We start from the raw sequence: 13,036 nt of genomic DNA, 5'->3' as shown, positions 1-13,036 counted from the left end.
GCCTACGCCCCAACCATGACCAACCCGGATGAAGTGAAGGCGAAGTTCTACGAGGACCTTCACTCTGTCATTGCTGCTATCCCTAAAGCAGACAAGCTCATCATTCTTGGGGACTTCAATGCTAGAGTTGGCTCTGACTACATCTCCTGGGATGGAGTGATTGGAAAGCATGGTGTGGGCCACTGTAACCCAAATGGATTGCTTTTGCTTCAGACCTGTGCAGAGCACGAACTGCTGATAACCAACACAGTTTTCTGCCTCCCTACCCGTAACAGGACGTCATGGATGCACCCTCGCTCAAAGCATTGGCATCTCATCGATTACGTCATCGTCAGGAAAAGGGATAGGCAAGATGTACGTGTGACAAAGACCATGTGCGGCGCCGAGTGTTGGACAGACCATCGCCTTGTAGTCTCGAAGCTGAATATTCGAATCCAGCCCAAGAGACGCCCCCAAGGCCAGAAGGCTCCAAAACGGCTCAACATTGCTCAGCTGAAAAACATCACCATCAAACAGACCTTTGTGGAGCTGCTGGAAGATCGTCTGGAATCCGCCTCTCTGGACAACCAGAATGTGGAGTCTGACTGGAGGATCCTGCGCGAGATGATCTATAGTACAGCTTCAGAGACCCTGGGACCCATGACCAGAAAGCACAAAGACTGGTTTGATGAAAACTGTGAGGAAATCAAGCAGCTTCTGGATGAGAAACGCCGTCTGCATCAAGCCCACCTGAGCAACCCAAAGTCCACATCAAAAAAGGATGCGTACAATGCCATCCGCAGGACTGTTCAGCAAAAGTTACGTCAGATGCAGGATAAGTGGTTGAGCGACAAAGCCGATGAGATCCAGGGATATGCTGACAGGCACGATATGAAGAGGTTCTATGATGCCTTAAAAGAAGTCTACGGTCCCACATCCTCAGGATCATCTCCCTCCTCAGTGCAGATGGGAATACCTTGATCACCGAGAAGGAGAAAATTCTCAAACGCTGGGCTGAGCACTTCAACAGTGTCTTAAATCGCCCTTCCTCCATAAATGATGAAGCTATAGACCGGCTCCCACAAGTCCCCATCAACGAAGCACTGGACGATCCGCCAACACTTCTTGAGACCCAGAAAGCAATCCGTCTGCTATCCAGTGGCAAAGCACCTGGCTCAGACTCCATACCAGCAGAGGTCTACAAGGATGGAGGCACTGTGCTGACTGAGAAGCTCCATCAGCTGTACTCACTCATGTGGAAAGAAGAGACGATCCCCCAGGATTTCAAAGATGCATCTATCATTCACCTGTACAAGCGAAAGGGGAACCGGCAAGCCTGTGATAACCATCGGGGCATTTCCTTGCTCTCTATCGCAGGCAAGATACTTGCCAGGATCTTACTAAACCGCCTCACAGCACACCTTGACCAAGGTCATTTGCCTGAGAGCCAATGTGGATTCCGGAAAGAGCGCGGAACCACCGACATGGTGTTTGCTGCAAGGCAGCTGCAAGAGAAATGTCAGGAGCAAAATGCTGCTCTGTTCTCCACCTACGTTGACCTCACTAAAGCCTTCGACACCGTGAGTAGAGAGGGACTGTGGAAGATCATGGCCAAGTACGGATGCCCTCGGAAATTTATTTCCTTGGTCAGCCAATTCCATGAAGGCATGCAGGCTTGAGTCCAGGACAATGGTGAAACATCTGCTGCTTTTCCTGTCACAAATGGTGTCAAGCAAGGCTGCGTCCTGGCTCCAACACTGTTCAGCCTCATGTTCTCTGCAATGCTTACTGATGCCTTCAGAGATGGCGATGTTGGAATTGGCCTAAAGTACCGAACAGATGGCAAGCTGTTTAACCTCAGAAGGCTTCAAGCAAAAACGAAGGTCATGACAGACATCATCAGAGACTTTTTGTTTGCTGATGATTGTGCCCTCAACGCTGGATCTGAAGCTGACATGCAACTCAGCGTGGACAAATTTGCCACTGCCAGCAGGAACTTCGGCCTTACCATCAGCACGAGGAAAACTGAAGTTCTCCATCAGCCAGCCCCAGGGAAACCCCACGTTGAGCCCAACATCACAGTCAACGGTCAGAGACTCAGTGTGGTGGAGCGGTTCACATACCTTGGCAGCACATTGTCACAAAATGCGACCATTGACGATGAAGTGAACGTCAGGATTGCAAGAGCAAGCGCAACTTTTGGTAGACTCTATGCAAATGTCTGGAACAGAAGAGGCATTGGTCTTGAGACCAAACTAAAGGTGTACAGAGCAGTAGTTCTCCCCACACTACTGTACGCCTGCGAAACTTGGACAGTGTACCAACGACATGCCAAGAAGCTGAACCACTTCCACACAACATGCCTAAGGAAGCTACTGAACATCAAGTGGCAAGACAGGACCCCAGACACGGAGGTGCTTGCAAAAGCCACCCTTCCCAGCATCTTCACCATCCTGATGCAGTCCCAGCTTCGCTGGGCTGGACACGTGGCGCGCATGCCAGACCATCGGCTGCCCAAAAGGCTCTTCTATGGCGAGCTGCAACAAGGGAAGAGATCACACGGAGGTCAGAAGAAGCGCTTCAGAGATACTCTGAAAGTCTCTCTGAAAGCGTTTGATATCAACCCTGACTCCTGGGAGGAATCTGCAGCGGACCGTGACAAATGGCGCACTGCTGTGCACAAAGGTGCCAAGTTGTGCGAGGCCAACAGGACTGCTGCAGCTGTTCAGAAGAGGCAGGCCAGAAAGTCACGGGCAAACAAGCTCCCTGACAATGATATGCCTGTTCTTGTCTGCCCCAACTGTCAGCGAACATTTCGTGCGCAGATTGGACTATTCAGCCATCTGCGCACTCACAGATAGATTCATGAGCATCCCCCCCCCCCCCCGCCCCCCATCCCCCAGCTGGATGACAACGATGGTCATCATCGATCTCGATGGACACACACCATTATTACTGATTATTCTTTTCTTTTCTTTCTTTTTTTTTCAAGGCCTGACTAAGTGCGTTGGGTTTCGCTGCTGGTCAGGCATCTGCTTGGCAGATATGGTGTAGCGTATGTGGATTTGTCCGAACGCAGTGACGCCTCCTTGAGCTCCTGATACTGATACTGTGGCTTATTTTACAACTGTGGACTGTGGCTTTGTTTGTGAAAGTTGTGACCCACAACTAAGGTCATGGTCACGGAACATATATTTTTACATGCTCTTTTTTTTTTAACTTTATGTTCTCTGTTAATATGCATACTTTAAAGAGTTTCTTAGACATGATATTTAAACAAAAACCAAAGTGTTAGAATTATGCATGATTTTGATCGAAAGAGATACCGCGAGACAAGACTTCTGTTTCAAGATGGCGACGACTTTGCTCAGGACAAGTGCCAGTGTTGTGAGGCGAACTGTTGCTTACAGTTGTGCCAGGGCTGCTTCTGGGGGCGGCCCGCCGATTGACTACCAGAAAGGCAAAATAGGTAAATTGTCCAGATTTGTTTTTTTTTTAAGTATTTGCAGTTTTCAGGTCTTATGGATCACTTGCATGTCTGAAAGGGCCGACTAACGGCCAGATCAGGGAGTACTCGTTAATTTTTTTAATTCATTATTTTCATATCTGCAGTCATAAATAACTTGATAGATGCGAAATCGTCTGTAAAAAAAAAAATACCCATTAGTTATATACATATATAGTGTTTATTTCAAAGATGCTAAGTAAAATGAAAAGTTTAACATTAGATTCTGACTTGAATACCAAAGGACGTGTGAAGGTTACTGAATTCGAAAGTGATTGATGTGCGTGGCAACCACTGAACGAACTGATTACAACAGGAAGTTATTTTCCATTCTAAAAGCAAGCAAGATTTTGATAGCATACATGCATGTCGTTAAAGACTGAAGACGATATTGGAACAACATGGATAGCTGTGCATGTGTGTGAACTGATAGTGAGTTTTCCAGAGTTTAGGTTTAGTTCAGGACAGCATTGGTCGATTTACTGGTTCATCACAAAATCAATGGATCAAAATTAATGGGGTGTGAAAAACAGCCCCCTATTCCAATCCCTGGCGCCCCCATCAGGCCGCCCAACACCCCCAACATTTGTAATTGAATTTGTACTTAGCCCATCACATTCATTAGATTTGTTTGTGTGCTTGTGTGTGTGTGTGAAAACTATGTACTAATGTTTGCTGTGTTATGATGAACGCGAAATATACAACATATTCGTTATTACACCATATTTGGCAGTGTTGAAACACTGGCTTATGCTGACTAATCTGGCTAGTGAATGTTTACATCTTGATCCAATAAACCACTGGAGAGTTCCAGGGCCGTCTTGGATCTTGTGTATGTGCATCTAAATTTTACTTGAAATTCAAGCAGCACCAAATGCATAGACAAAAGCAGCAAACACGTGCTGTCGTCTATTGCTTCAGCTCCATTGCTCTGGTCAGTGAGGTGCCATCATTTGCACACACAAAAAAGAGCAACAAAAAACAAAAACAAAAAAGAAGTTTGCGGTTTTGTATGTTTTGCGTCTCTCAATTGCCTTTGTTGCTCAAAATTTCAGAGAGCCAATCAACTTTATGTAATCATGTGATGTACCTCTTTGTCATGAACTCTCCAGCAGTCTTTTAATGCAAAGGAAAGAAAAACAAAAGAAAGCAGTACAGCTAAAAGGCATCATATCTGCAGTGACACTGTCACGTGTTGGTCTAATGAGATTGATTTTTAAAAACAACACTTCTCTCAGCTTTATTGAAATCCAAAACTTCACAATTGCAAAATGTCGCAAAAATTTCCTGAAGTACCATGCAGCATAATGTGCAGACCTGGTTTTTTGTTCTTGCATATATACAGGAAAAAGATCAAATGCATTTTAGAATGTTATCTATGTCAGTATGTGTAAGAACTAAGATAGGCTATAAAAACATGAACATACTCCTAAAACGAAGCATAGCTACTGAAATTTCAAAAGAAAAACAGTCATGTATTTGAAAGTGCGCTTGCTTATGTATATCTTCATTGAATTTCAGTTTTGCTCAAAAGGACCACACTTTTGCGTAATACCAACAAAATAAAAGCGTAAGTTGTTATCAGAAGCTGAAGAGATTTCTCAGTTTCAGACTCTCAAGATGTAGACACTATGGAAGAGATTGCAAGTGTACATCCTGAATACTCATTCCATCTTTCATGACATAGGCAGCTCTTTTTGGCAGCAGGCTACACATGTGGATGTTTTTCTTTTGGCAAAACATTCTACATTTGTAGCCATCAACAGCCAGATTGGCACTGTATTTCACAACCTGTTGTTTTTGTGGGTTTTTTTTTTTTGGGGGGGGGGGGGGGGGGTTGTGTTTTTTTTTGGGGGGGGGGGAGGATGGGGGGGTGTTGTTTTTCCTTTGTTTTTGTTTTTTACAATGTCCATCTACTCAGTGTCGAACTGCAGAGCAACAACAGTAAATAATTATATTTTTCATAGTTTGAAACTGCAATCATGATTGTTTTGCAGGATAATTAGAGAAATCTTCAAAAGCCCTTTTTGTGTGACCAATTTTACGAAAAATTAATAAGTCAAGTGACTGACTGGCTGTCACACCGTTGAGTCATTTCAGAATGTATGTTAATGACTGATGACTGACAAAAAAAAACCCTAAACCCTGCTTTTCTGTTTTACTTTTAGCAGAATTTAAATTTCAGTTTTATTTTCTGATTTTAGATATGTGGTGTTTGGGAGCAGTGGGGTACTCATACCATGTCTAGCAGTTTCCCACATCAGCATTACTGGCCAGAAGACTTTTTTGTAAAAAAATTTTTTATCAACGGTGACAGTGACAAACATTGCCGCTCTTACATGTCTTTTAGTCTCACTTTATTACTTACACACACATCCACACACCCAGAAGCACAGTCAATCAACTTTTCAGCATTATACAGGCCTGTCTCAGCTTTAGTTTCACTTTCCTGATCAGTCCATGCTTCTGCACTATCTGCCTGACAATCAAAACAAGGCTAGTATTCGTATTCCATCAAATTACAGTTCAGACTCCTATAATTGGTTATCTTCAAAACCACGAGACAAGACTTCTGTTTCTGCTTTTCTTTCTTCTAAGTAAAGAAAGACTTCTTTTAGATACTGTAACAGAGGGTTTATATAAAACAAAAAAAAACATTTGTTTGGTATGTTTGTCCTTTTGACTTTTTAAACACTAACTATTGTGTTACAGCTTCAGACAAGGTGACCATGCCAGACACATTGGGTCATGCTGTTGGTATTGAACGCTACGAACTGCTGGCGAAAATGGCTGGAAATGAGGTCAGTTAGTTCACTCACATTGCTGTCAGTATCGCAAGTCTCTTAGTTGCTGTGCATTCTGGATAAATGTTTCTTTTTTGTATTTCTTGGCAGAGTTACAGAGATGTTTCAGTAGTATGATTATAGCAGTAGTGCAACAGACTTAAGTGTAGTTTGCCCTGTTTCAAGAATCAAGGTTTCTATGGCAAAAATTTGGATATTTTTTCCCCCTCAAAAAGAATTTTTTTCCTTGCTGCATTTGTTTGCAATAACTCCAGTTTTTTATGGACATGTGTGAGTGGGATTTATATACATGTATTTAAGTTTTTAACTATTTTGATCCTACTCTAAAGGCAACCATACTCAGTTTTCGGGGATGCATACTGGGTATGCTAATGTCAACCCTCTGAAATCAGGCATGAATAATGTGATCTTTCATGTGGGTATTTGATCTTCTGCAAGTGTATACACGTGAAGGGGATTAAATTACTTGCAGATCTGCAAGTTGTATATTACCATGAGTAATCAGAAAAAAAATATTTCACCTCTTAATCAGCCAGGTACTCAGTCCCTTCCCCCACTTCCTTTCCCCAACCAACAGTTCCCCAATCCCCTCCAGGCTCCTTGCTTATTTGATAGGGAGAAAGTGGACTTGGTCCTTACGTGCCACAGTGATTTTTCAGTTTGGGTAACTTAAATAAATATAAAACATTAAAAGTAAAATTTGTAAATTGCTTGGCACACATGGCGGTGGTTTTTTACTTTCCCATGGGTCTGCATCTTTATTCTATCCCCTTGTCTTCTTCTCGTTTGTCAGATGGACTTATTCCCTTTTGAAATACTCTGCTGGGGTGGCCAGTCTGCCTGTCTCTGTCCATGGACTTAACCCCTTTTAAAATACTTTGCTGGGGTGACCAGTCTGCCTGTCTGTCCAGTTGAACCATATTTTCCAAGGTACTTTGTGAAGTGGGAAAAGCTCAATATGCAGTGTTACAGATTTTCTGTTGCATACCTGGGGTATTTTTTGCATCCAGGAGGTAGCAGTTTACTTTTAGGGTGATTATGCCTCCCATTTTAATACTGCATTGAGAATATAACTTACGATGAGTCTTTGGTCTTTGTGTTGAACTTTATTCTTCCTTTCTTGGTATTTGCTTGGAAATGCATATATATATATATATATATGGCATGTTGGGGTTTTTTGGGGGTGTTTGAACCGTAGGCAGAATGAAGTGAGTTTTTCTGTCGTAAAGATATCATTTGGTTGCAGTTATTAATGTTTGTTCTTCATCTTATCATTGTCCTGAGCTTGAGTGAATATTACGTCATTTGTTTGTCTTGTCATGAGAGTTCTTATATGGCCTTCCTGGTCATTTAGCTTTCATTGAAAATTTTAATTTCGTTTTTGCCCTTGTTCTCGCTGTTCACGGTACAACAGCAGTTTTATTTTATTATGAGATTGAGAGCTTTGATGTTTGAATAATTGAGAACAAGTTACGTTTTTCAGTTTTTGCATTTGCTCAGCTTTGTTTTGTTGAAGGTTTTCTAATTTTGTGTTGTGATATTCTATATGTTGTTTTTTTTTGTTCAACAGGATCCTTTTGAAATGAATGTGAAGAAGAGAGCAAAAGGAACTGTTGATGAACCGACATTGATTCCATCTCTGTTTGAAAAGAGATTGGTTGGCTGTATTTGTAAGTGAAAATTTCATGTCATCACATATAAATAGTCATACACAAACTCTAACTCTCTCTCTCTCTCTCTCTCTCTCTCTCTCTCAGATACACACACACACACACAACACATACACACACACACACACACACACACACACACACACACACACACACACAATTTTCATTCCATGAATGTGTTTTGAATAACCAAATTTTAGGTTATGTAAATAACTGGATGGAAGGAAGCAGAGAATAAAGATCAATCACTAGAATAAAATCAGTTTCCTCAGAAAAGTAAAGTACTTAACATACCAAAAGACTGGAGGAATAAAACCTTAGGAAAGCTTTGAAACAAAACAAAAGATTGCAAGAAAGTGATTAAAAAAAATAATAATAAAAAAAAAAAAAAATTAAATCTTTAACTGCTAGAAAGCTAAGAAACAGAGTGATTGGAAGAATTAAAATCATTTGTCCCAGGAAAGGTAATGAAGAGATCAGAAAAACTAGAAGTATAACCCGCATGTGTGTATCATGTGTTCAAAAACATTGTTTGCCTTTGGGCATGTTAAATGGCAGCTATAATTAGCAACATGCATGCTTGTCCTGCTTAGCTGAACAATAGCATGTAGGCCTTTTTTGTCTGTATCAGAAGGTAGCCATCTTGTTGGAGCTTGCAGGAAATTACAGGGTTTGTTTTTGTTGTTTTCTTAACAAGAATAGGATAAGTTTGCTCCATCACATTCTGGAACAGCACACACAATCACTGATGGATTAATAATTGGCAATGTTCAGATCAGTGTCAGCTGCACTGGTAAATGAGATCCAGCATGTATTTTTTAGCCATGCTTTCTTTGTTATCTGTCTTCATCAGATGCTTTTGATTTTGCCCTTGGCAGGAGCAACAGTATGGGAGACAATCTGGTGACAGAGTTATGTTTAATTTTTCTGACAGTTGCTTTCCTTATGAAGTTGTCTTTATTTCCTTTTCTTCCAGTATACATAACTCATACTCGCTGAGAGATTTCGAAGATCAGATACAGTATTGTTTGTGTCATACTCTGTAGGTCCTTGTATTTCCAGATTTGATAAGTTTGTCTCCTTTTTTTTTCTCTTTTTTTTTCTTCTTTTTTTAAGTATAATTATTATGGGTTAGCCATATTGAGTAATGCAATATCTTATTATCTGTCAAATAATTGTCTGAACTGTGATATTCTGCCTTGGGTACCCTAAGTTAGTTGAAGTATTTCAAATGAAAGAAGTAAAAGTTGTTTTTTTTATCATAATGTATTTCTACCAGCCCATGATTAATTTAGTCTAAAGAAAGCTGTATCTATATTTTAAGGAAAAGTAGTCTTTTGTGTTACTCAAACTGGAGTGGTGGCATTTTTATTTTTAAGGGAGTGTCCTAGTAGGAAGTTAGAGTCCTGGGTTTCATTTCAGCAAGGATGGGTTTTACCCCCACCCCCTTCACTGGACCTTGTGTTGTGGTCTGTGTGCTAGTCTTTTGATTGAGACAATAAACTGAGGGCATGTGTGCTGCATGTACATAGTCTCGATCAGACTTGCTATTCTGGCAGCAAGGAGGTTTTGCTTGGAAAAATTATGTATTAAATTCCACATATATATTAAAACATGTATTCATCATTTCATGCAGGTTGGGGGGAAAATAAGTGCTACTGAGCTGCAGTGATTTGGCTCTTGTTAATTTTCAAACAGTGTAACAGATGAAAAGCATTGGTGAGATAGAGTTAACTTTCATGGAAGATTAGTTTGATTTGATTTGCTGGCATTTATTTTGCATTCAGGTGAGGAAGATGCTGTCAGTATAAATTGGATGCACCTACACAAGGGAGAGCCTCGGCGCTGTGAATGCGGCTTCTGGTTCAAGCTGGTTGACCTCCCACACTGAGTTCCATTTGACCCATCAGACCTGGCCTTGTCAGCCCTGAACCAACACACTGTGACCATAGCATTCAGACGTTGGCTGACAGCAAGACATCTGTTAAGTCGTTGTTGTTACTTAGTGGTTTCTTCAAGACACAAAATACATTGATGACAAGTCTTGTCCATCTGAAACCGTTTATTTTTTTTTTATTTCAGCATGTCAGAGAGAGTGTGTGTTTTAGTTATCAATATTAAACATCAGTTTGGAAAGTGAGATAGTAGGACTTGTTTTTTATTTTGTTTTGAATGTATATTTAAAAAAACAAACAAAAAACCCCCCAACTATTTTACTTTATTGAGAAAACGTGATGTCTTCAACTGTCCATCTCTTTTTCTCTCTCTCGCTTGTTCTCTCTCTCTCTCTCTCGTTCCTTGCACTCAAATTCAAATACGTTGCGCCCAATGACAAGCATTGTTATTGTGCTTCAGAATGTATTTTTCTGCTTGGCCCATGCAGCAAGCAACTGATCTCGATCAGACTTGCTATTCAACATTGTAACCATGCATAAATGATCCATACAGAAACACACCAAATATTGAATGAGGTGTTCTGTGATTCAGGCAATAGTTTGGAACCCTGTACTTTACAATGATAGGCTAATGACCATTGTGATATGCATGCAGTACAATGCATCAGCATTCAAAACTTTTTCACATATCTCAAAACAGAGCTAACATCATCCAGGCAAGGAAGATTGCACAGGCTGCAATCCTCAATGGGCTTAAAGATGGTTTGAAAATGGTTGTTGAATTTGAATTGATACTAGATAAATAACATTACCGAATGAGATACTGGAACATCTTCAACGTGGTCAGTAACACACTTTTTGGCCCATATGCAGAAAGAGGAACTTTCATACTGATAGTCTGACACTAATTAAGCAATAATTGTCAATTGAGTATGTTTAATTAGAACACTCATAATTTACCACTGACATGACTTTGCACATACATAGAAATTGAAACAGGAAAAATAGAGTTGATAATAAATCCAGGCCTGAATGCCAGTTTTCTTCTATCAAGAAGAGAGGAAACTCCCCAATGACTTTTGTTTTTGCAAAGAACAGACTTTTTTTTCTCAGTGAAGTAGTGAACAATGCTGCCCATCTGACTCTCAGAGTCTCACATACTGATCACATTCCTCCCACTATCCATACTCTACAGTAACTCCCATTGAAACGAGAATTAAATACGAAGTTGCGTGTCTGCTATTCTGCTTGCCACTCCACAGGACCTACCGATTTTTCTGACCTTATCAGTGCTTACACTTTCTCAAAAACACTCCGCTCTTCCTCTGATACCTTCTGAAACTTCATTGTGTCTTTTCAAGAACCTTCCTCAATGCTGCTGCTCACATCTGGAATAACCTTCCTCATCCTATCCATGCATCTGATTCCATCTCCACCTTTCTCTCTTCACTAAAACATCTTTTTAAAACTTGTCTAAGCATTCTCAGTTTCCTCCTTCTCCCAACACCATCTCTTGTTAGCTCATGTTGAATGCTTGATGAAGGAGAGTGGGAGAAGGGGGATAAAGAAAGAGTGGCCATGAATGATTCATGTATTTTTAATTTTTTCTTTCATGTAAAGTGCCATGAGCTCTCAGAATGGGAGGATATGAGTCCACATTATCATTATGATTATTATACTGTCTAGGATTCACTGCATGCCTGTCTTCAGCACCAACCAACACTCCCTCTGTTACAATCCAAGCTAAAACAGTAAAAGCTCATTCATGAAGCATTCTTGTGATGTTTTTTCCTTCACTGTTACTTTGAGCTGTTTTCTCTCATAGTGTGTGTGTATATGGTTGTATGCAATTAGTTATTTTTGGTGTGGCTGTGTGTGAATGAGCAATTGCCAGTGCTTTCAGTCAAACTACACTTGGAGAAACGCGCAGTACAAATGCCCTTTTCATGAGTATTATTTCATTAAAATATGTTATCTTCCCTCTGGTAAGCACTTGTCTCAGTTTTTAGAGACAAATTCTTCACCCCCTCTCCCATAGCACCAATCAGTCTTAAAGGATGAAAGTTTAACGAAGTCAGATTTTTTTATGCAAAACGATGACATAATACTATTCATTTTTCATTGATGCAAGGTCAGGTCAAATCATCATCTTGTTTTTTTTTAACCCAACCGACTATTCTAGGTCATATCAGAGCTAAAGAACAGTAAATATTGGTCCTACAGAACTTGAAAAACCAAATAGGAACCATCTGGAAAAGAACATTCGCCACTAGAAAGGTCATATTCATGCACATAAACCTGGGATGTGCTTTTGTTGACCAGTTGATCATTTTTTTCATCAAACGATAAAACAAAAACTAATTTTAACATAAAGATGGTTATTCTTTTCTTCTTTTTTTAAACTATGTATGATACAGGCGTACAAAACCAAAAATTATTCTTTTTTTAAACCATGTATGATACAGGCGTACAAAACCAAAAATTGCCAATAAGCACCTTATACATTGGCCTGTGCAAAACAAAGTAAAAATCATAAGGGTACCCTTATCAGGTCCAGAAAAAGACAAAAAATATTAAAGAATTTCTGGGGGGGGGAAATCTGAAAACGACTAACAAGGCAGAAATGAAGACATGACGGAAAGAAAATGGAAAAGCCAGAACAGAGTGATCGATATAAATGAGGAAATTTCCAGCACAATTTTCTGATGGTGGAGATGGTATTCACATAATGAGTCCATGCATCCCCACTTGGGAAAGATAGAACTGCATTATTATTTGTTACTCCATTGTTGTATTCGCCAGTGACCCTTCTGGTTCATGTCCAATTTTTGTTGTTTGGGTCAAGTATATATAGAGATGGATGCATAACTTGTCTCACTGTCAAGTCTCTCATTTCAGAGTCATTTCTATTTAACTTTAGGCAATATTCTTGCACACAAGGGTATTAACTTTGTAAATGGGAAACAAAAACACTTCCAGTTTTGACACAAAATAACCATTCAAACACACACAACAGCCTTTCACAATTGCCTCACAAACTGATTTTGTTGTTTTTGTTAATGATAAAAAGAACACACAATCTCTCTTGTGGGCAAAAGTTTTATTAATCTTTCTATTTATTATTGACATTAACCACAAAGTGAAGCTAGCAATGATATTAAAAGGCACAGAAGGGCACTAGAA

At 40.2% G+C, this 13,036-nt stretch overlaps 1 protein-coding gene across 1 annotated transcript; it reads left to right on the top strand.

Annotated features, from left to right (window-relative positions):
* The first annotated feature begins 3,290 nt into the window (after positions 1-3,290).
* On the top strand, positions 3,291-10,098 carry LOC143295503 (cytochrome c oxidase subunit 5B, mitochondrial-like). The gene is made up of 4 exons (XM_076607226.1): positions 3,291-3,448; positions 6,197-6,285; positions 7,859-7,958; positions 9,746-10,098. Exons 1-4 carry the CDS (start codon positions 3,331-3,333, stop codon positions 9,847-9,849), a joined length of 411 nt encoding a protein of 136 aa, XP_076463341.1. The 5' UTR covers positions 3,291-3,330; the 3' UTR covers positions 9,850-10,098.
* The last annotated feature ends 2,938 nt before the right edge of the window (positions 10,099-13,036 follow it).

The sequence above is a fragment of the Babylonia areolata genome, chromosome 20 (assembly GCF_041734735.1).
Source record: "Babylonia areolata isolate BAREFJ2019XMU chromosome 20, ASM4173473v1, whole genome shotgun sequence".
NCBI classification, from domain to species: Eukaryota; Metazoa; Mollusca; class Gastropoda; order Neogastropoda; family Buccinidae; genus Babylonia; species Babylonia areolata.
This window is presented reverse-complemented; position numbering and strand designations above follow the sequence as displayed.

Coding starts and splice junctions, on each gene's coding strand:
- LOC143295503 (XM_076607226.1), top strand. CDS start 3,331: ATGGCGACGACTTTGCTCAGGACAAGTGCCAGTGTTGTGAGGCGAACT. Junction 6,286..7,858: donor CGAAAATGGCTGGAAATGAG/GTCAGTTAGTTC, acceptor TTTGTTCAACAG/GATCCTTTTGAAATGAATGT. Junction 7,959..9,745: donor GAGATTGGTTGGCTGTATTT/GTAAGTGAAAAT, acceptor TTTTGCATTCAG/GTGAGGAAGATGCTGTCAGT.